The sequence below is a fragment of the Sminthopsis crassicaudata genome, chromosome 4, assembly GCF_048593235.1.
Source record: "Sminthopsis crassicaudata isolate SCR6 chromosome 4, ASM4859323v1, whole genome shotgun sequence".
Lineage (NCBI taxonomy): Eukaryota > Metazoa > Chordata > Mammalia > Dasyuromorphia > Dasyuridae > Sminthopsis > Sminthopsis crassicaudata.
This window is the reverse complement of record NC_133620.1, coordinates 369,427,234-369,452,392: the sequence shown is the minus strand read 5'-3', so window position 1 is coordinate 369,452,392 and position 25,159 is coordinate 369,427,234. Positions and strand designations below refer to the sequence as shown.

General features: G+C 34.4%; 1 protein-coding gene across 1 annotated transcript in view; it reads right to left on the bottom strand.

Moving 5' to 3' along the window:
* The window catches only part of USP32 (ubiquitin specific peptidase 32), a 218,945-nt gene that overhangs the window by 81,159 nt on the left and 112,627 nt on the right, over positions 1-25,159 (bottom strand). The window contains 4 exon segments of the mRNA XM_074262000.1: positions 15,171-15,254; positions 18,049-18,111; positions 19,433-19,548; positions 21,699-21,806. Of these exon segments, the coding sequence (XP_074118101.1) occupies positions 15,171-15,254; positions 18,049-18,111; positions 19,433-19,548; positions 21,699-21,806 (371 nt within the window).

The following is a 25,159-nucleotide window of genomic DNA, read 5'->3' as shown; positions in this document are numbered from 1 at the left end:
CCAAATCAGTTCTAATAAAGCAGTAATGAACTGAACCAGCTACACCCAGCAAAAAAACTCTAGGAGATGATTATGAACCACTACATAGAATTCCCAATCCCTCTAATTTTGTCTGCCTGCATTTTGGATTTCCTTCACAGGCTAATTGTACACTGTTTCAAAGTCCAATTCTTTTTGTGCAGCTAAACAACTGTTTGGACATGTGTGTGTGCATATATATATACACATACATATATATATGTATATATGTATACATACATATATACATATATATGTATATATGCATATAGTATTTAATTTATACTCTAACATATTTAATATGTATTGGTCAACCTGCCATCTGGGGGGAGGGGAAGGAGGGGAAAAATTAGAACAAAAGGTTTGGCAATTGTCAATGTTGTAAAATTATCCATGCATATATCTGGTAAACAAAAACTATTAAAATTTAAAAAAAGAGAGAGATTATAAACACTAAAGAGCATAAGAATAAGTGGAGTTTTCCTTAACATGATAAGCAGCATCTATCTAAAACCATCAGCAATCATTATTTGTAACGGGGAGAATCTAAATGCATTTACAATAAAATTTGAGTGGAACATGTTTGTCCATTATCACCACTATTATTTGATATCATAATAGAAATGATGCCTTAACAATAAAAAAAGGAAAACAAATTAAAGTAATTTGAGTAGGCAATGAGATAAAATTATCACTCTTTGCAGATGAGATGATGGTATAGTTAGAGAATCCAAAAATCTACTTGATATAAAATAAGCATCAGCATTTCTAAATATTACTAATGAAGTCCAGCAGCAAGAGATACAAAGAGAAATTCCATCTAAAATAACTGTAGACAAAACAAAATATTGCGGTGTTTGTCAAGAAAAACCCAGGAATTATATGAACACAATTAAATACTTTTCACATAAATAAAATGAGATTTAAACATTTGGAAAAATATCAATTGCTCAAGTTAATATAATAAAAATGACATTTCTATCTAAATTAGTCTTCTTTTTCAATCCTATGTAAATCAAACCCCCCAAAAAAGTTATTTTATAGAGGTAGATAAAATAACAAAATTCATCTGGACAAGCAAAAGGTCAATATCAAGGGAGTTAATGAAAACAAAACAAAACAAAACAAAATTATAAAGCATGGTGGCCTAGCAATACCAGACCAGAAACTCTATTACAAAGCAGCAGTTATCAAAACCATATGGTACTGGCTAAGAAACAGAGTGGTGAATCAGTAGAATAGGTTAGATATACATGCAAAATTAGAAATTAACATGTCAGAAAACTGGCATAAACCTAAATCTTACAACTCATACTAAAATAAAGAGGGTATATAATTTAGGTATAAAGGATGATGCTATCAGCAAATTAGAAGAGCAAGGGATCATTACTTTCATATACTATAACTTATACAGCCATTCCCTAGTTTAATGGAAAAAGTAATGGAATATTATTCTATAAAAATGATGAACAGGCTCATTTTAGAAAGGCCTGGAAAGATTTACATGAAATGATGCTGAGTAAAACATGCAGAACCAGGAAAACATTATACACAGCAAAAGCAAGACCGTGCAATGATCAACTATGATAAACTTGATTCTTCTCAGTGGTTCAGTGATCCAAGGCAACCCCTATAAAATTCTGATGGAAATAGCCATCTGCATCCAAAGAGAGAACTATGGAGACTGAATGTAAATCAATACATGCTACGTTCACTTTTTTTGTCTTCTGCTTTTTTTCTCCTCTTGTGTTTTTTCCTTTTGTTTTGATTTTTCTTTCCCAACATAATTCATAAGGAAATATGATGCAAAAAGAAAAAAAATAAATGTACAAAAAATTTTTACATATAACTGAAGAAAATAAGATAAAAAAAAAACCAACTTATTAAATTTTTTTCTCTCCTTTTACTTTTTTTGGCTGCATTGACTTTGTGCAAAACTTTTTTTGATTTCATATGATCAAAATTAGCCATTTTATCTCCTGTTTGGTCATAAAATCTTCCCTTAATCTAAGGTTTGACAAGTAATTTTATTCTTGTTCTCCTAATTTGATTATGACTATAATTTATATTTCCAAATTATGCAACTATTTTTACCTTATCTTGGAAATACTATGTGAAGCGTTGGTCTAAGTTACCTAGTCTTTAACATTTAAGCTATGTAGTATGTCATGAAACTCATTCCCCAATTATCTTTATTTCCTTCTTACTTCTTCTCAATCATGATGACCATTAGTACCCCTCATCTGCATACATCCTTTGTAAAAAGAAAAAAACAAGTGACAAAATGAATGCATGACATTTTTTACAACATACTTGGACAATAGGCTTTCACGTTTCTATCAAGAGACAGTTTTCAATTCTCAAAGCTTCATTACTCTCAAAATAGGCCTTTTCAGGTACGATATACACATGTGAAGACGAATAGAGAAAAGGAACAAAGTACAACCAAAATGACTAGGTGCAACCTAGTGGGACCACTAGGAAGAACCAAGTCTTTCATAGTTCAACATTGCTCATTCTTGCTTTCATGTACAATGCTTTCCTGGTTCTGCTTGTTTCAATCAACATCTGTTTATGAAAACCTTTCCAGGCTTTTCTAAAATCAGCTTGTTCATCATTATGATGCGGGCATAGCCCCCTTTAAGACTCCTTGTCTGATCTCTAACTTCCTTTGGGACTGACCTTTGATTTACAAGATCTGGTCAAAACCCCAAGGGGAGAGGATCAGTATCTGAGCCAGTTTGGGCTTCTACCCAGCCCCCAGTGGATCTAAGCTGGCTTGGGTTTTCAGCCCCCAGTCACCCCCTACTATCTGCTCAGGTTTCCCCCTTATCTGAAAAGCCCGCCAGGAATCAACCCAGGCTCCGCCCATATGCCCCATACAGCAGATAAAAACAGCAAAGGTAGAATCATCCTTTGTCAGAGAGTTGAAAGATGCCAGCAAAGATGTTTTGCATCAGAGACTCTCTGTTCAGCCGCTTTTGGGGTATATCTTCCTCTATCTAATGCCTTTTACTAACCAGACTTTAACCTTGGTTCCAAACCATGCAATAAACATCTTTTTATCAATCTAGGTTTTCGGGCCTGTAAATTCATTTACAGGGGACTCTCGCTGCCACTAGACCTGATTTAACTTGATCCTTGCACCGAATCCTAAGGGGTTGCAGGGGAGCTCCGTGTGACTCCCTGAACCCCAATCCTGCCATTAGACCTCAACTAATCTTAATCCTATTGAGGTATATACCTCATTATTAAGTATGTACTTTATCATTTGGTTCCCTGATACCTCATGAATTTTTTATATAACAATAACATTCCATTATCTTCATATATCATAACTTAGTCAGCCATTCCCATTTGATGGGCATCTTATCTTTTTCCAATTCTTTACTATCAGAAAAAGAGCTGCTATAAACATTTTTGAACATGTGGATCCTTTTCCCTTTATAATTTTCTTGGAATACAAAGCCAGTATAGATGGCATCTTTTAAGAAATTTCAAGGAAAACTGCTCTGTTATCATAAAATCAGAGGGTAAAATAGACACTGAAAAAATTCATTGATCACCTCCTGAAAGAGATTCTAAAATGGAAACTCCTAGAAATATTACAGCCAAATTCAGGTGCTTCCAGTTGAAAGGAAATATTGCAAGCAACCAGGAAGAAACAATTCAAATATCAAGGAGCCACAATCAAGATAACACAAGATATTACAGTTTTTATGTTAAAGAATTGAAGGGTTTGGAAAATTGCCAGAAAGCAAAAGAGGTAGGATTATGATCAAGAATCACTTACAAAACAGTATATTTCTATGGGATTAATTAAATAGAGCACTTTCAAACATTGCTGGTGAAAAGAAGAGAGCTGAAAAAAAAAAAAAAAAAACCTGATTTTCAAATACAATACTCAAGAGAAGAAAAAAAGGTAAAAAGGAAAGAGAAATCATGAAGGATTCAATAAGGTTTTGTTTACATTTTTATAGGGGAAGATGATACTAGTAACTCCTGCAAAATTTCTCAACATTATGGCAGTGAAGAGTATACTTTGATAGAGGAAAAGATTGTGAGTTGAAAATGATGGGATGATAGCTAAAAAAAAAAAAAAAAAAAAATCCTAAGAATTCATGTGTGACAAAGAATACAGTAGCAGAGAAAACTAGGGTAATTAATGGTGATTCTAGTGATAGAATATAGCTTCTAGGGGAGACAACAGTAGGGAGGTTGTCTCCTCCTCTCCCTTCACCCCCCAGATTGCTTCTTTCCTAACAATCTGTCAAGGAATCTAAAGTCTTCTGGCTTTAGAATCAGTGATCCCCAGACACCCACACTCATACCTTAGAGCACTATTGTTCTAAAAATCTGTCCATCAATAATTGTAAAAGACGTCTGTTCTAGGAATATTATTATATTTCTTCCTTATACTTTAGTGAAGATATATTAGGGATCCTGTGGCCCTCGAACCTTATAGTGCTAACGGTCTAACAATATCTATCTGTCAATAATTCCATAATCTTCTGGCCTTAGGATAGTCCTAGACCTGCTGGTCAGTGATAACCAAATTCCTGAGACCACTCATCAGTTCTATCTCTAGGCCATAAAATTAGCATATCAATTACATGAAGAACTAGATAAATGTGTCTCCTAGCTCCTGGTTCTTTGCTAAATTCTTTTGGAACTTAGCCTGCTTCAATTGGCTATACAATTCCAATAAACTTTGCCACTAGATTTGGATATGGGTTCAAGCCTGCAAATTCTTTCCCCCCCCCTCAGGCAATTGGGGTTAAGTGATTTGCACAGGGTCCCACAGCTAAGAAGAATTAAGTGTCTGAGATCAAATTTGAACTCAGATCCTCTTGACTTCAGGGCTAGTACTCTATCCACTGTGCCACCTAGCTGCTCCAAGCTGCAAATCTTTTGAGACAACTCGGGACACTAGTCTGTGACCCCAAACTTTTTTGGTCCCTTCTCAACTTCAACACAAGGATTTAAATATATTGCTTTTTTTCTAAAGTTAAACCACTTTTGCATGCATAGAATAAAAGCAACTTGGTCATAATGACTAATTTTTTGGTTATATTGACATTATCTATTTGCTAATATTTATCAAAATTTTTACAATGATTTGTTAGTGGAATTCGTCTATAATTCTTTCTGTTTTATGCGTTCTTGGTCAGAGAATCAAGACCAAAGTGATCTCCTCAAATGAAAGCCTACCATAGTAAAATTTTTTCAGAAAACTCATTACATATGAAAGAGTGCGCGGATTTAAGCATAGCTGAATTATGTGCTTACTCAGGAAAAGATTAACATCCTGTAAAATGTTTCCACCTGAGTTAGACTTCCGGCCAAGATGGCAGCGTGGAGGCAGACAGCTGCTTGAACTCCTCATTTTCTCTCAGAACTTACTTCATGACAAGCCTCAGAGTTAATGCTTGACCCAGAAAGAAAACCACAAATAATCACCAAGAGAAGACATCCTTGAAAGTCGCCAGAAAAGGTCTGTGTTTGCTGGGGGAGGGTCAATCAGACTGGGCGCAGATTGAGGGCAGGCAAGCTAGAGTGAGAGAGGCAGCTCACACAGCTCAGACTGGAGGGGGAGGGGTACGATCTCTGCCGTTTCTGTGAAAAGGCTTTTACCCCAGTGTGGATGCTCCTTCTTGGCAGCAAGCCAGGAGCAGCGGAGAGGGTGTAAACATCGGAGGTGAAGATTAAACCCCAGAAAGCCAGCGTCTCTCAGAACCCGGCCGCCCCCAACCCCCACCTGGACTGATTCAGTGCGTTCTCAGAGTGCAGACTCAATACAGTCATTGCTGTTCTGTTAGTGGCTCTCTGCTGCCCTACCCTCAGTCTGTAGAGGAAGCCCATTAATACCATCCAGCCCCATCCCCCACAAAACAGACCAATTGTTTCTCTTGTCAGTTTGTTTTCTTTGATTCCTACTCTGACAAAATGAACAAAAAATTCAAAATGGCTCTAACCATTGACAGCTTCTGTGTGGAGAGGGAGCAGACTTCAAATGCTGAGGAGACTAGGAACAGACTGTGCCCAGATGTATCCCCTGGGAGGGATATAAGCTGCTCCTCAATACAAAAGAACCTCATAGAGGAAATCAAAAAGGCTCTCACAAGAGAGCTGGAAGAGAAATGGGAAAAGGAAAGGGAAGCTTGGCAAGAGAGCCTGGAGAAGTCATCCCATGCATTCAAAGACAGAGTGGATAAAGAAATCAAATCACTGAGAAACAAGATTAGTGAGCTGGAAAAGGTAAACAACTCCAAGGAAAACAGGATTAGTGAGCTGGAAAAAGAAAACAGCTCTCTAAAAAATAAAATGGATAAAATGGAAAAAAATTCCATAGAAGATAAAAACTCAATTGGACAATTACAAAGAGATATAAAAAAAGTGAGTGAAGAAAATACAGCATTGAAAATTAGACTGGAACAAGTAGAAATGAATGACTCAAGGAGAAACCAAGAGGTAGTCAAGCAAAACCAGAGAAATGAAACAATTGAAAAGACTGTCAAGTACCTTACCAGAAAGACAACAGACCTGGAAAACAGATCCAGGAGAGACAATTTGAGAATAATCGGACTCCCTGAAAAATGTGAGGAAAAAAAGAGCTTGGACACTATTTTCAAGGAAATTACCAAAGAGAACTGCCCAGACGTTCTGGAAACCGAGGGTAAAATAGATATTGAAAAAATTCATCAATCACCTACTGAAAAGGACCCTAAAATCAAAACACCAAGAAATATAGTGGCCAAGTTCAAGAACCATCAGACAAAGGAAAAGATATTGGAAGCTGCTAGAAAAAAGCAATTCAGATATGGATGATCCACAATAAGGATAACCCAGGATCTAGCAGCGTCCACATTAAAAGAACGAAGGGCCTGGAACATGATATTCCGAAAGGCTAAGGAACTTGGTATGCAGCCAAGAATAACTTACCCAGCAAGAATGAGCATCGTTGTCCAGGGAAGAAGATGGACATTCAACGAAATAAATGAATTCCATCTGTTTTTGATGAAAAAACCAAACCTACATAAAAGGTTTGATCTTCAAATACAGAACTCAAGAGATTTCTGAAAAGGTAAAAAGAAATCTTGAGAACTATACTTCTGCCAAAAGAATATGTAAAGAACATATGTACAATTTGTCTTAGAAACTAGAGGTGGAAAGGAAATTATATCATTAAAAAGTGTAAAGTGGTGGTACTACATCTCATGAAGAGGCAAAGGTAACTTATTGTATCTGAGAGAAAGAAAGGAGGGAGATGAACATAGTATATATCAATACACATATTCGATTTATGGTGAAACTTCTTCCACTTCATTGAAAAGTGAAAGGGAAGGAGTAAACTAAGGGGAAGGGAATACAGAAATTTGGAGGAAAAGGGGTAAAATAAGGGGAGGAACTTTAAGGTGGGGGAGGGATCCTAAAAAGGGAGGGATGTTCACAAGTTTAATACTGGGTAGGGGGGTAAGAGGGAAGGAAAGGGGAAAAGCATAAGCAGGGGTTAATAGGATGGCAAGCAATATAGAATTAGTCCTTCTAACCATAAATGTGAATGGGGCAAACTGCCTCATAAAGAGGAAGTGGTTAGCAGACTGGATTAAAAGTCAGAACCCTACAATATGTTGTTTACAGGAAACACACCTGAAACAGGGTGAGACATTCAAACTAAAAGTAAAAGGGTGGAGCAGAATCTATTATGCTTCAGGCAAAACCAAAAAAGCAGGAGTAGCCATCCTCTTCTCAGATCAAGCAAAAACAAAAATTGATCTAATTAAAAGAGATAAGGAAGGGCATTATATCCTGCTAAAGGGCAGCATCAATAATGAAGCAGTATCAATATTAAATATATATGCACCAAGTGGTGCAGCATCTAAATTCTTAAAAGAGAAATTAAGAGAGCTGCAAGAGGAAATAGATAGCAAAACTATAATAGTGGGAGATCTCAACCTTGCACTCTCAGAATTAGATAAATCAAACTGCAAAATAAATAAGAAAGAAGTCAAAGAGGTAAATAGAATACTAGAAAAGTTTGATATGATAGATCTTTGGCGAAAGCTAAATGGAGACAGAAAGGAGTATACTTTCTTCTCAGCAGTTCATGGAACCTATACAAAAATTGATCATATACTAGGGCATAAAAACCTCAAAATCAAATGCAGTAAGGCAGAAATAGTAAATGCATCCTTTTCAGACCATAATGCAATCAAAATTACATTTAATAAAAAGCCAGGGGAAAATAGACCAAAAAATAATTGGAAACTAAAGAATCTTATACTAAAGAATGATTGGGTAAAACAGCAAATCTTAGACATAATTAATAACTTCACTCAAGAGAATGACAATAATGAGACATACTAAAATGTGTGGGATACAGCCAAAGCAGTAATAAGGGGAAGTTTTATATCTCTACAGGCCTACTTGCATAAAATAGAGAAAGAGAGGGCCAACGAATTGGGCTTACAACTCAAATTGCTAGAAAAGGAACAAATTAAAAACCCCCAGACAAACACAAAACTTGAAATTCAAAAAATAAAAGGTGAGATTAATAAAATTGAAAGTAAAAAAACTATTGAATTAATTAATAAAACTAAGAGTTGGTTCTATGAAAAAACCAACAAAATAGACAAACTCTTAGTAAACCTGATTAAAAAAAGGAAAGAGAAAAAGCAAATTGTTCGTCTTGAAAATGAAAAGGGTGAACTCACCACTAATGAAGAGGAAATTAGAACAATAGTTAGGAGCTACTTTGCTCAACTTTATGCCGATAAATTCGATAACTTAAATAAAATGGAAGAATACCTTCAAAAATATAGCTTGCCCAGATTAACAGAGGAAGAAGTAAGTAGTCTAAATAGTCCCATCTCAGAAAAAGAAATAGATCAAGTTATTAACCAACTTCCTAAGAAAAAGTCCCCAGGACCAGATGGATTTACATGTGAATTCTACCAAACATTTAAAGAACAACTAACTCCAATGCTATGTAAACTGTTTGAAAAAATAGGGATTGAAGGAGTCCTACCAAATTTCTTCTATGACACAGACATGGTACTGATACCTAAACCAGGTAGATCGAAAACTGAGAAAGAAAACTATAGACCAATTTCTTTAATGAATATTGATGCTGAAATCTTAAATAAGATATTAGCAAATAGACTTCAGAAAATCATCCCCAGGATAATACACTATGACCAAGTGGGATTTATACCAGGAATGCAGGGCTGGTTTAATATTAGGAAAACTATTAGTATAATTGACCATATTAATAATCAAATTAATAAAAACCATATGATCATCTCAATAGATGCAGAAAAAGCATTTGATAAAATCCAACATCCATTCCTACTAAAAACGCTTGAGAGTATAGGAATAAATGGACTATTCCTTAAAATAATAAGGAGCATATATTTAAAACCTTCAGTAAACATCATATGTAATGGTGATAAACTAGAACCTTTCCCTGTAAGATCAGGAGTGAAACAATGTTGCCCACTATCACCATTACTATTCAATATAGTACTAGAAACTCTAGTCTCAGCAATAAGAGCTGAGAAAGAGATTCAAGGAATTAGAGTAGGAAATGAGGAAATCAAATTATCACTTTTCACAGATGACATGATGGTATACTTAGAGAACCCCAAAGACTCTGCTAAAAAGCTATTAGAAATAATTCAGAATTTTAGCAAAGTCGCAGGATACAAAATAAATCCACATAAATCCTCAGCATTTTTATACATTACCAACACAATCCAACAGCAAGAGATACAAAGAGAAATTCCATTCAAAATAACTGTCGATAGTATAAAATATTTGGGAATATATCTACCAAAGGAGAGTCAGGAATTATATGAGCAAAATTACAAAACACTTGCCACAAAAATAAAGTCAGATTTAAATAATTGGAAAGACATTCAGTGCTCTTGGATAGGCCGAGCGAATATAATTAAGATGACAATACTCCCTAAACTAATCTATTTATTTAGTGCTATACCAATCAGACTTCCAAGAAACTATTTTAATAACCCAAAAAAAATAACAACAGAATTCATATGGAACAACAAAAGGTCGAGAATTTCAAGGGAAGTAATGAAAAAAAAAAATTAAGTGAAGGTGGTCTATCGGTACCTGATCTAGAACTGTATTATAAAGCAACAGTCACCAAAACCATTTGGTATTGGCTAAGAAATAGACTAGTTGATCAGTGGCATAGGTTAGGTTCACAGGGCAAGATAGTGAATAAAAATAGCAATCTAATCTTTGACAAACCGAAAGATCCCAAATTTTGGGATAAGAATTCATTATTTGACAAAAACTCCTGGGAAAACTGGAAATTAGTATGGCAGGAACTAGGCATGGACCCACATTTAACACCACATACTAAGATTAGATCAAAATGGGTCCAAGATTTAGGCAGAAAGAACGAAATCATAAATAAATTGAAGGAACATGGGATGGTTTACCTCTCAGACTTGTGGAGGAGGAAGGAGTTTGTGTCCAAGGGAAAACTAGAGACCATTATTGATCACAAAATAGAAAATTTTGATTATACCAAATTAAAAAGTTTCTGCACAAACAAAACTAATGCAAACAAGATTAGAAGGGAAGTAACAAATTGGGAAAACATTTTTACAGTTAAAGGTTCTGATAAAGCCCTCATCTCCAAAATATACAGAGAATTGACTTTAATTTATAAGAAATCAAGCCATTCTCCAATTGATAAATGGTCAAAGGATATGAACAGACAATTTTCAGATGATGAAATTAAAACTATTTCCACTCATATGAAAGAGTGTTCCAAATCATTTCCAAAAGTAATGTTATAGCATTACATGGATGATATATTGGGATGTGCACCTGAGGAACAAACTTAGAAGCATGTCTACAAAAAAACATAGAAACACTAAGGAATTATAAATTGCACATAGCTTCAGAAAAGATTCAAAGACACGCTCCTTTTCAATATTTAGGTTATGAAGTATACCCTAAGGTGCTTACAGTACAAAAACTCTCCTTAAGAACAGAGAAGAAGCTAAATGACTTCCAAAGAAATTGATAGGAGATATCCAATGGATGTGACCCGTGCAAGGCTTGACTACCTGTCAATTGCAACCATTATATGACATTTTAAGGGGAGACAGTGCTTTAAATTCACCACACCAGCTTACAAAAGAAGCTCAAGAGGCTTTGAGACAAGTTGAACTGGCTTTATCCAATGTGGTTGAAAGAGTCATTCAAAAACCCTTGGAAATATCAGATTTGCTACACAAGAGGCACCCACAGCAGTCCTTCATCAAGGAGACAGTGTGATAGAGTGGGTGAACCTCCCAGCACAACCAGAACAAAGCCTTATTCCTTACCCAGTGCTTGTGGCTAGAATTTTATTAAAGGCCATTAAACGAGCAGTATTATCTGGGATAAGACCTGACAAGATATACACCTTTTATACTAATGCACAAATTAATGTGTGCTGTGAAACCATCCCAGAGTGGCAAATTTTATTAGCCATGGCTCCAAATTTTACACATGGGTCTCCATTAAAGATAACCAGACTGTTACATAATTGGCAATAGATTCTTGAAGAAAAGGTTTCTAAAGTTCCTCTTAAAGGACCAACTATCTTTACAGATGCATCCAAACATAATACTTGTGCTGTATATTCTCGTGACTTAACTATAAAGAGAGTAATCAGAACTCCTTTTCAGTCTACTCAGCAGAATGAATTATATGCAATCGTTCTAGCTCTTGCTTATTATCTGGGAGACATAAATATAATATCTGATTTGGCCTATTCAGTAGGTATGATACAAAGAATTGCCACAGCCCAAATAAAATTTGTAGCCTCCAATATATATCAGCTCTTTAAGGAACTTCAAGAGCAAGTGAGAAAACATCCAGGTAAGATTTATATTTTGCATGTCCACTCCCATAGTGACTTCCAGGTCCTATTTTTGATGGTAATTCAAAGGCAAATAGCTTTTTAACCATGTTGGCCAATACTCCTTTATTTCAGTAAGCACAAGAATCTCATTCGAAACATCATCAGGCTGCCCGAGCTTTACATTTACAATTTGGAATAACAAGAAAAAAAGCTAAGAGCATAGTAAAAGCCTGTACAGCTTGCCCTCCTTTCCATGCTCCTACACTCCCTCCAGGGAAGAACCCTCGTGGTTTGAGACCTAATGAAATTTGGCAAATGGATGTGACCCATTATAAATCTTTTGGTCATCTATCTTTTATCCACATCATGGTAGACACCTTATCAGGATTCACATTTGCAACCAGCAGCAAAAGAGACAGCCCGAGTGGTCACTGAATTTCTTATACAAGCATCTGCAATTATGGGAGTGCCACAAGCAATAAAAACAGACAATGGACCTGCATATACGTCTAAACATTTTGCACACTTTTGTGCACAGTATAAGAATTTTACATACCACTGGTATACCCTTTAATCCTCAAGGGCAGGCAATAGTAAGTAAGAAACAGAGATATTAAGACACTCCTCCAAAAACAAAAGAAAGGGGGAGCCACGGTAACCCTAGAGAACTTCTAAATTTAGTTCTCTATACCATTAATTTTCTAATTTTTGACAAAGATGCACTGGCTCCAGCAGATAGGTTTTATAACCCATCGGAAAGGCAGTGTCCAGTGCAAGCAGCTCCACTGTCTTTAGATAATCGCCAGGTGATGTGGAGAGACCCAGAAAGTGGTGAATGGAAGGGACCAGATAGGTTAAGTGCTTGGGGGAGAGGGTTTGTTTGTATCTCCACAGATGGAGAAGGAATCAGATGGGTGCCAACGAGCTGTATTCGCCTTGTCCATTGGAGAGAGATGGAGCAGACCCTTGAAATGAAGGAGAAGACCCAAGAAGCATTGGGTGGTTCGGCTGCTGACTGTGCCCACCACTGAAAGAACCTGGCAGTTATGGCTCATGGACATCAAAAAATTATTGGTCTTGAAAATCTTCAGGAATCATTGGATTCTTTGAGCCATCATAAGACTGTTGCAGGACTTCAAAACCTGTAGGGATCATTGGATTCCCTAACATGTGAAGCAATGGACAAAAGATTGATTTTGGACTATCTCTTGGTTGCTGAAGAAGGTGTGTATGTGACTGATGTTTACATACCCTCCTTCTGGGACTTCTGGAAATCTTTTACAAAACCGTGTTGATTTATATTGTTTGTTATATCACTACTTGCATGTACAATTCATGTTTGCTACACCACATCAAGCCTGCACTGACTGTGGGGAGAGTCATCACTAATAGCCTCTGCGTTATTGCTATGTGCTTGTGTAATAACTCCCATGTTGATGGGTTTGTGCATATTTGTCTCTAATAAGGCCCTTCAACCCAGAAACCCGCTAGCAATCCCCACTTCTCTTGCTATTCTGTGCTGACTTGATTGGTGGGACAAAGAAGGGGATGTGATGTGTGTGGGAGGAGTAGGAGGAGGAAGAGGAAATTGAGAAGCTCTCTCTGTCTCTCTCTCCTGGCCTTGGAGGGAGGAAGTTGTGTGTGGAGATTGCTAGATTTAATCCCCTGACCTTGGCTGTAAAAAATCAAGAATAAAGATATTCAGTGATCTTGACAGAGTTCCAGCAATAATCCAGGCTTATGAGATTGGGTTCTAGGTTCTAAATAAAAGATAGTCATTAACTTCCAGGAAGGACTGATTTTGTACTTGTACAATACTACTTTTATAAGTTGTGCAATTACATGTTCTTCAAAGTGTTACACCCTAGATATAGAGATCTTGAAAAAGTCTCAAAATATGCTGAATTATGAATTGATCCTTAATAAGTACACCATGAATGAGATGAGGTGAGATCATTCAAGAAAGTTGTGAAAATCGAGTAAGGCTTCATCTACTTCAGAGTTTGAGTAAGCCTGAAGGACTTTGAGCACTGATTCAAGGGCATAATTGAGTCCCCTTCCTGCTATCCTCCCATGACACAATTTCCTCCCTATTTCAGTCTAATATGGGCAACTATGTACTTATTGGTCAAGTTCAATTTTGTGGGTAGATCTTGCAATTAGAATGTATGACCCTCAGCCAATGAGGATGAGGGTCAGTGGTGGGAGGGGGTGTTTTGGGTTAGGGATTAAAGGTGCTATCCTGCCTACTGGAGGCACTTCCTCTCTTCTATTGTGTGCTCGAAGGGTGGGATGTCATTCTCAGGAGAATATACAATAAACTTTGCTTTACTCTAGAGATCTCTCCAGCTTTTTTTATTAAATGGTGACCCCTCACCATTTCTGTACCACAAAACCATAATGATATAAACTAGGGGGAAAAGAAAGACAAGCATTTAGCAAAATATAAACTAGGAAAATAAATGGACACTTCTATTATGTATTAGACATATGTGTAGTAGAACTAATCATTTTAATGGAACCAATTATTACTCAATCTTACATGCATGAGAACATAGAGAGGAATGCCATAAAGTTTCATAATATATATGCTCAAGCACTTATTTCCAAGGAGTGCAGACAAGTCTTATGCAGAGGACCTCTTTCCTGGATTATTTTAGAGGCCAAATCTTAGAAATGATGAACAATCATCTGATTAATCATGTTTAATAGAGAAAGAGATTAAGTAAAGATCATAAATACTCAAAAGCCTCACTTGCCTGGATATCTGTTTCTGCCTTGCCCAGATAATCTTTCTTGGACATGTTAATGAGCAGCCAAACTGAAAGAGCCTTCAAGCTGGGATAATCCACTAATGGAAAATATACACCCCTGGCAAAATTAAGAGTTAACGCTATTTATGATCTAGTTTTAAACTAACAGCACTGGGAAAAGATAATTAGCACAGAAAAGTACAAAAACATTTTAATTTTAAGTTAGTTAATGGAAAAAGGCTTTGGTTAAGAAAGAAAACTGATTTCAACAGCTTCACTCCAATTTTCTAAATTCTAGATCATAGTTTTAAGGCATTTTAAAGACATGACATCATAAGGAAACTCAATTCCTTTAGGTGATGAAACTCTTGGTATATACTCTTGTACCAAAAAGGAAATTCTGTAACAACAGAAAAGACTGAAGACTACCTTAAACTACCTTAAAACCTCACCCCACTCCCTCGTATTCTCCACCCTCCTTGGTAAGAAAGGTTACTTATAATGAGTATACATACCTGAAAAAGGAGATTTAAAAACTCATTGGCAAGAACATTTTTTACACTCCAGATCTGATAGTCTTCCAGAGTAAGATGCCCTTTCTGGAAGAGGGATAACACTTAAAATAAGTTGTTTTAGAGCATTTTACTTGTTAAAAAAAAAAAACTTTATTTGTTTTCAACATTACATTTATAAAATTTAGATTTTCATTTTTTAATTTTTCCCCCCTCCCTAAAGCTAACAATCAGTCTGATGTAGGTTAATTATTTTACTTTTTAGAAGAGAAATGAAAGTTAATGATAACTTAGAAAACTTTTAATACTCTCATATTTCATTTCCAAATAATGGATGTTATCTGAAAACTAGCAAAAGTAGGATCAGATTAAAAGTAACATATTACAAGTAAGCAAAGCATATAAACCGTGTCAAAGTAATAAGTAGATATAAGGGAAATTTAACAGAAAATTTTATTTTTTTTAAAAAAAGAGACATTTGAAAAGATTTAATAGTGCTTCACCTAAGTAGTCTGAATTTATAATGTTTTTTAAAAAATGAAATTTCTGAGGAAAAACATAATGGACAAAAATATCAGCCTTTGTTACAACAATTATCTCAAAGTTTTGCATAACACAATCCAAAATTTCCTTTTCTAATAGTAGGAATAAGAGTGCAGAATCCTCTTAGGCTCTTCAAATATTCCAATGCATTCTTGTTATTAGGAATAAATGGTTACATTTATAGGTAACAAACAGAGCAACAGTAACAAAATATATAAAAGTCATAGAATCGTATATTTAGACCCCTAGAAATCTAGGGTTTTAAGGGCTTTGGAAGCTATTTAGTCTAACACTAACAATTTTATTAGCTGAATAAACTGAGACTTGAGGAGGTTGTGACTTTACATGGCATAATATGTTGGAATGAAAAGTTTTTATTTTTTTAATTTTTAAAATTCAATTACTTTACATGTAGTTCCAAAACCTCTATTTTCCACTACCCCATACCTTAATCATTGATAAAGCAATAAAAACAAAATGCTACAAAAATATGTACAAACAACAATAATAACAACAACAAAAACCCAATCCCCAAATAACTATGTCTAAAAACCTCAAAAAGAAAATATTCCTCAATCTGTACTCTGGGTCCATCAGTTCGGTTGTTTGCCCAAGGTCACACAGCTAGTCTATATCTAATGTCTAGAAATGTCTAAAAACAGGATTTGGATCCAGATTATTCTTCTCCAAATACATTACTCCTATCTGCTATACCTTTGCATTTATTTTTAAAATTTTTAAAAATTTCTTTTATTTTTATTTCAAAAATTTACAGGTACTAAATGCTTAACTTTACTTGTAATTAGCCATTTATCTTTGTTTCCTAAAAAGTAAATGTTGTGACTTAAGTTTGTTGGGTAGTGAATTTAAATACAAATTTAATTTAAAAAACAAAACAAAACAAAAAAAAAACAACCCACATCACTTTCCTATGCCTCATTTTGATTTCTTAGGGTTTGTTAGGTACAATATATATAAAATATAGTGAAATGGTATCTGAGTTTTTGATCAAATATTAAATTTGAATATCAAAATAAAACTACTGCTAGTATTAGTAATTGCTTCTTGCAATAAGGATGAAAGTTTTAATTTTTAAAATGGGCATGATCTCTCTTTGATACTCTTTGGTTCCATACTTTAGTCATGAAATACATATCATAGATCTAGACACAGTGATTATACATATACTGGCACACACATTTGGAGTATATTAAGCTGTATAGAATTTGTGGTTATTCCTACTTGCTGGTCAAATACTTCATTTCTGAGTAGAAAGGCTAATAATCAAGGGTACCTAGCACATGTGCCTTATTTCCAATAAGACAATGGCACTGAATCAAGCGAAAACATGAGATAAACAGATGGCTAGAATACAATATGCAAAGGAAACAACAAGCCACAAAGAACACTGATATATAAAATAATGACAACAATTTTCAGTAGAGGTTAACAACATGGACTCAAATCACGTTCCATTTTCATAGCTTTGTAACCTTGGGCAAGTCCCTTAATATTACCAGGCGTCAAATTTTTTAATATCTAAAAATGACATTTCAAGTGCTAGATTCTAGCTCTAAATCTATTATTTTATGATCCTAATGATATAATCTTAGTTCAAAGAAATGTTTATCTTGGCCTCTTTTAGCAAGTATATATAATGAGCACAACAGAAGAATTATGATGAACAAAGATAATGCCAATGAGGATAAAAGAATAGTATCCTGATCTGTAATGCCTTTAATTCTATTTCAAGAATCCAATTATTCTTTTTCCTGAGGGTAGACTATGTGAAAATACCCGTACAGTTAAGAGCTCCTTAGTCACATATTTTAAATATAATCATATAAACTAAACCAAGTGGCATAGTAGATAGCTGGTCTTGTCCTAACAGAGCATGGAGTTTACATTCTATTTCCAACTCATATTAGCAGTGAGATCATGGACAAGTTCTAAAACTATATTTTGCAGATGAGTTGCTAATCTACATCAAGGAAAGTAGTTTCTACACTAATGAAATTATAATTCCAGAACAACAACAACAAAAAATTATAAACTCAGGGGGTCAAGGAACTTTAGCTAAGTTTTATAAAATAGCCTAAGATGAGAGGGGGTGGGGGAAAGAAGGGGAAAATTTAAACACAAAGTTTTCCAAGGATCAATGATGAAAAATTATCCATGCATATGTTTTGAAAATAAAAATTTTAATTAAAAAAAAAAAAAAACCCACAATAAAAACCAAATAAATAAATAAATGAAATTGCCTAAGAATAACAAAAACAGAAAGGTAGCTGACAAATGTTTTTAGGTGAAAAACAAATTAGTTCTATTGAAAACTCACCTTTGTGGTGTCATGTGCATTCAATATACCTTCTACAATATCAGACAAATTCATGTGCAATTCCTTTTAAAAAAAAGAAAAGAAAAGAAAAAAGAGTAATTAAAAACCAGTAAGTAAATAGAAATTTTTTTATATTATGAAGCAATATGAAAAAAATGCTGAATACATATTATTTTGGTTATTTGAAATAGCAATTTTAATCTACAATGAACAGATGAACATATTTGCTTTGACAAAAATGATAAATCTCCAATTTGACTCAATAAAGTTATTAAAATTTTAATCATTTTCTTAGCATTATTTGTTCTAATTTCTAGAATGGTTAGACCAATACATAATTCTATTAGCAAAATATTAGTGTTTGTTTTTCCAGGATTCCTCCAACGTTTCCATTTTTTGTCTTTAGCAATTTTCTTGTGCGAAGTGAAATTTCTGAGTTATCTGGCATTTTTGTTGTGATTTGGAAGAATCATATTTTGCAGTTAATAATCTTCTTTTAGGAAATGTTTATTTCCATTGAACACATTTACTAGGAAATAACTCTCCTGATACAAAAGAATGTACTCCAAAATATTTTTAATAGCCTTTTTTGTAGTAGCCAAGACTTAGAAACACAAAGTAGATGTTAATCATTTGGGGAAAGGTTAAAGCAAACTTGGTACATAAATAGAATGGAGCATCATCCCTACACTGTAACAAATAATGAATATGAAGAATGCAAAGTGAACAGAGAGGAATTAATAAAACAACATAAAAGGACTGAAAGTGGAAAGAAAAATAGTGAAAAGCAAAACAAAAATTCAAAGTAAATGCTATGACTAAGTTTATTCCTGAAAGAACAAGAGAATGAACTTCCTCCCCCTTCTTTGTAGAGGTACTGGATGTTGGTTAGTTTTACTGAAATTATTTTTCCCTTCTATTTTGTTATTAGTGGGGTAGCTCTCTGGGAAAAACATTTTGGGCAATTAAGATGATTTATAAACAAAAAAAGTCCCAGTTAAAAAAATATAATCATTGATTAAGCAGTTTAGTGACAAGGAACTGTGCAAGGTTCTGGGGAATTAAGAACCAAAATGGAAAAAGATATTTCTTCTCAGGTACCTTTATCTCACTGAGATACACAAAACAGAAATAAACTGAAGATTAAGCTAGAAAATTAACAATTAGGCAAAGACAGAAAACTATCTCATAGGAGAAACTATTTGAGCTGAATCTTGAAGGAAGCTAGGATTGTAATACATCCCAGTATGCATTTGATTCTTTTCTTCCTCAATTGCATACATTTTGAGAAGTAACCTATCTGTTATCATTATTTAAGTAACTTCCATTGCTACCAAACTTATGAGGCAAAATTGTCCCAAGAGGTTCATAGAATAGAACTTACAGGAATATCATCTGTACGGTTGTCTTTCCAGACCTCTAAGAGTGCAACAACCATATCTCTCAATTCAACTCGAGAGAGGACTCCATCACGGTCAACATCGAACACCTTAAAACAAACTAATAAAACAAATTGTTAAGATGAATTATTTTTATACTTTAAAATATAGGACAAAATACTGGCCATTGTTTCTGGATAATCAAAAATTTTCAAGCAACCATGTTCTAGCGTAAGCTATCATATTTAAGAGTATATATATGCTTTGGGTCAACAGAAATCATGCTATCTTGCACGCAAACAAAATACCCTATTAAAAATTACAATGTAACCTTTACTTTAAGTAGGGCTTCTTTTCCTGTAAGTTGAAATGAAAAAGGCTAAGTTGCTTTGAAATACATACTATTCTTAGTTCATAGTATCATGGAATCATAGATTTAGAGCACATAGGTTTATTAAAAGTCAATGATTACTACTTCCTCATATTAAAGATGAAAAAACTGAGACCTCATCTGATGTCAAGCAAATTGACAATACTGGGATTTGACCCACATCACTGACTTGTCACCATGGTACCTGTTTAAGGGTGACATTTCATTTCTAAAAACTTAATAATTCTAAGTTTTAAAAGGTGATCTCATAGGACTTTTTCAGTTTGTTCAGGAGCACATAATGAAAATAGTCTTTTTAAAGCAAAAAGTAGTGCCTTAGCCTAAGTGTTAAAGACAACTTGAGTTCTCAGTTTGCTTCTTGAAAGCAAAATGTTTGTTGTGTGGTACGAAATTCCAGTGAATAATGTTTAGTAGCTGTAGCTCTCCACAAAAGTTCAATTACATCATGCCAAAAAATTCCAAATGATTTACTTTGATTTATTGACTTTCCTTACTATATCAGGAAAACTTGTTGAAAAGGATCATGAACTTTCACTGAGAAACAAAGAACTTTACTTTCAACTTAAGGTTTCACAAAAATGATCAATCTATCATAATGGTTAAAAGATGGAAAAGATTAATGATATCACTTAAGAGACTTTTGTTTCAGGATCTAAGTTAATCCCTAAACAATATTTAGCAACAACAAAACAAAAAACAAACAAACAAAAAAGATCAATTCTCCATTTAAAATAAAACAGACACTTGAATTATTATGACTTAAAAAGAAAAGTATGTTTTTCAAGTTCCCAGATTATGGAAAGATTCTGTTGATATGTAAGTTCATATGTTGATACGTAAGATATATAAGCTGTTTCTAGTTTATGTTACTAGATAAGATCAAAGAACCAAAATCCAATACCAGCCATAAGCAACCACTATATGAGAAAGAGACAGGAAAATAACAAGCAAATATATATGAGTTAATGTAACTAAATGTCAATTGACTTCAGTTTCTTAAAGATATTTATGATTTAATAATATATTTATGCTTGTGAATTTATACTGCAATTGTAATTTGGCTAAACACTGATAAGTTAGACTTTTTAGTATTCAATAAAGACAGAGAAAATTGTGTTTTGCTAATAAACAATGTTAATAAAATACTCATGAATACAAGTGACATGAATATACCTAAATATTATTTTTGAATCTAATACCAATCCTCTGAATAATTCAAGATACAGTAAACACTATAGAAACTAACAAAGTATCATTCTGTTTGAAAATTTCAGATGTATCAGGATCAATATATTCCCTCCATTTACTTTACTTATTAGGAAAATTCCACATTGAAATTTTAACTTCAATATGAGCAAAGCTCATATAGGAGATGAATTAAACACAGTAAACTGGTAAAAATGCAATCATAAACAATAATTACAAACCATCTATTTTTATTCATGCCTCATGTCATAACAGTTTACTTTAAGACTCCACACCAAGAGAAATAAACCATAGGTAGGTATGTTGGTGAGAGCTCCAGACCTGGAGTCGGAAAACATAAGTTCAAATCTAGCCTCAGGCCCTTACTAGCTACATGACTCAGAACAAGGAACTTAACCTCTCTGTGCCTTAGTTTCCTTACTTGTAAAATCAGGCTAATAATAACTACCTCTCAAGATTGGTGTGAGGATCAAAAGAGATAATATCTATAAAGTACTTTGAAGAATTTAAAGTATTATTCTAACTGCTTTATTATTTTTTACTGAAAGGATTCTAATAAACTTGATAAAGTAACTAAAAAGTCAAGTCTTCTTGGAATAATAGTATTAAATGAATCTAATTAAAGTCTTATGGCATTTGCAGTACTGGTGACAAATGACATTTAGTACACTTACATTTTTGTCTTTCAGCCAGAGGTCCCCTGCAACATGCTGACAACCCACAGGATATCTCTTTAAAGTCTATGTGATTGTCACGATTTTCATCAAAGGCATTAAACAAACCTGAAAGAAAAGAAAATGTCATAAATGTTGGTATTTTTGTATGAAATTCACAAATGTCTCCCTTTGCCATAAAATATGTAAGCTGAAAAACGTTTTCTATCAGTGGCAATGAAGTGGGGCTAGGGACAAGGATTGCTATGGAGCACAACTTTTTATTTTAAAAGCTTCCTGACACAGTTATACACACACACACACACACACACACACACACACACACACACACACACGCACGCACGCACACACATCACAGTGACAGTAGAAGAGATAAATCTCAGATGCTTTAGATTCTTTTAGAAAAAATTGCCATGGATGCTACCTAATTAGTCTCTCAGGTGATATAGTGCCAATATGACTCTATTCTTTATCTTTTTTTTTCCTTCCAGGAAATGCCAAATTTCTAATCTCATCTGACAATTTTCTAACAATTCTGTCTTATTCTCACAATCTATTCTGATCTAATCCCACCCCCAAAGACAAGAGATACTCTCATTTTCCCTCATTATTCAATATCCAACAAAGACATTTTCCATTGAAAATTAAAGTAGTTGGAGTACAGTAATTGAGAAAGGACTAGAAAGTAAAAGAATTAATAAACAAAATTAAGATAAAGTATTTATGTGATTAAGTCATTATTAGATAGAGGTAAGAAGTTAGGAAATAAACCGAATTTCAAATTTCACAACTGTCACTGGTTCATTATGATATAAATGAAAATGCTGCTTTGGTAGATGAAATTTAGTTACCAAAAAGAATAGAAAAATTGTCTGTCAGGGAAACTGGCAGTAATCAATCTGTGAAGAAATAAAGTTTCTAGATGCAAATACTAAGGATAAATAGCCTATTTGAGGAAAAGAGAGAAAACAGTCTCTGAAAGGACTTGTTTGAAGATATAAGGACTGAGGTAATGAATGACTAAAAAGCATTGTAGTTCATCAGTTTATTTGTATGTGACTTTTTAAAGTTCGTTGTGGTTTTTTTTGGTAAAGCAGTAAGATTAAGTGACTTGTCAAGCATCACAGAGCTAGTAAGTATCAAATGTCTGAGGCCGAATTTTATTTCGGGTCTTCCTAACTCAGTGCTTACAAGGAGATACTAATTTGAGATATGTAGAAAGAAGACCAAAAACTAGAAGCTTAAGGTAAGGAAGATAGAAATCATAAGAAGCCAGGGAAAAGAAGGACAAAGATGCTTCCAATTGGAAGATAGCTATCCCATTTATCGAGAGTCTTTTAACTGCTTTGCTAAGAATCTGCTGATTTGAAGAAAGAAATTTATTTCTTTGATAGTTGCAGAAAGGCAAGATCATCTCAGTTTTTTCAGCTGCTATACCAGAAAAAAAGAGCTGAATTCTGCAGCTGTAGAAAGCGATCTGTGCTTATTGCTCTCTACCATGAACTACAGTATGAGAGAAAGAAAACTACTGATTTCTCCTCTACAGTTTGAGAAGGAAAAACAGAAGAGGACAGAGGAGGAAAAGCCAAATATTTGTTTTATGGTGATCTCTCTTTTTGGAGAGAATGCTTTATCTTGCTAAAAGCTGAACAGAAAAAGCAGAATTCCACTAAGTGCAGAGCAGACTGAATTTATCCACATTACACAAACTGTCAAACTGAGGAGCTCTATAATTTTCTGGTCTAAGTGAATGGCTTCTTACTAACTAAATGCAATGTTGATATATGTTTTTCCTATGTTAAAAATGTGCTTTCTCAGCAATCAGTTAAGGGGGCTTATTACTAGTGCACTTTAAAACAAGAGATTTGCCTTAGGAAAGCACTTAAAATCAGGAGAGTAGCTGATAGAGAAATGATCTTTTGAAATTCAGATTCTTAAAGGAACCAAAGAGTTTCCTCATGTATGTGTTTTGCAACTCTTCCCTGGAGACACAGAATGAGATATATTTATAAAGGAATTCTGATATTCTGATTATTCCTTTTTTTGCCTCCTACTTAGCAACTTATGTTTACTTAACTTGTGCTTTAGTGTTCTACTGAGTAAAAAATGGTATTACTACTGTTATCTTATGTAGTAAATATTTTAATATTTTAAGAGTCAATGACTGTATGGTTCCTGAATCTTCATTTTATGCAATGACACTGGTGAGGGCTCAGGAACTACAATGGCAAATAATGAGTACATTTTCCTCTATTTGCAGCCTTTCCCAACCAAAGTTATCCCTATGATTTTAAGAAACAGTCTGAGTGGTAGCCTGAGGGTCATTGTTGTGGTTGGCTATTCTCTGGGAAAAACACTTGGATGTTTCAGGGAGTGGATAGGCTGGGATAAATGTAGTTAGCCCAGGGGTAGAGAAAAAATGGACAATTTATTCATGGGCTGCTTATGTGGATAGATTCTTAACTATTCCCAAACTACATATAAAAATATGCAGGCAGAGATATAAATATAAATACTTTTACACGTAGACATATGTATATATAAACACATATTTCTTTTTTTTTTCTTTTTTTTTTTTCCCCTGAGGCTGGGGTTAAGTGACTTGCCCAGGGTCACACAGCTAGAAGTGTTAAGTGTCTGAGACCACATTTGAACTCGGGTCCTCCTGAATTCAAGGCTGGTGCTCTATCCACTGCACCACCTAGCTGCCCCTAAACACATATTTCAAATCCAAATTCAAAACAAATATTTTCAAAAAAGACTTTTATGCTTTCCCTTTTTCCTATTCATTTTTTTTTTTTAATTTCATAGGATGCTATGGCCAAATAATTGATTATAATGGATAAAGGCACCATGAAATGTTTCTGTTCAAGATACGAACCTTTAGAGAGTTTGCTTTGAGATCCAACTAAGCCAGATCACCTCAAAAGCATTTCTAGATTTAACTAGGAGAGCAAAAAAGATGCAAGATAAATCAGATATGCAAGTTACTAAAATTACATACAAAATGGAAATCAGACCACAGTAAAGACATGTACTGTGATTATCACTATTAAGTGTCTGAGACCAGATTTGAACTCCCATCCTCCTGAATTCAAGGCTGGTGCTATATCCACTGAGCCACCTAGCTGCCCCGATTTAACTGATTTTAAACAAGCACAATAGTTGCCACAACAATAAGGTCAAAAGAAGCTAGAAACTACTTAAGATAGCAAAATACATTATCTCCTTGCCAAGCATAAAAACAATGCAGTCAAGGTTGACAATAGTTGTTTCTGGACCAGACTTGAGGCTGCTCTCTGAAGGAAGGGAAGTCAGCTCTCTATAGGAAGAAGAATGGGTCAGAGAGATTTGAGTTGACACAGCAGATCTCCTCCCAGAGAGCAATTGGCAGCTTCTGGAGACAACAGCACATTACATATTGGTGTCCACAACTTGGGGCAAGGACTTTTCCTTATCCG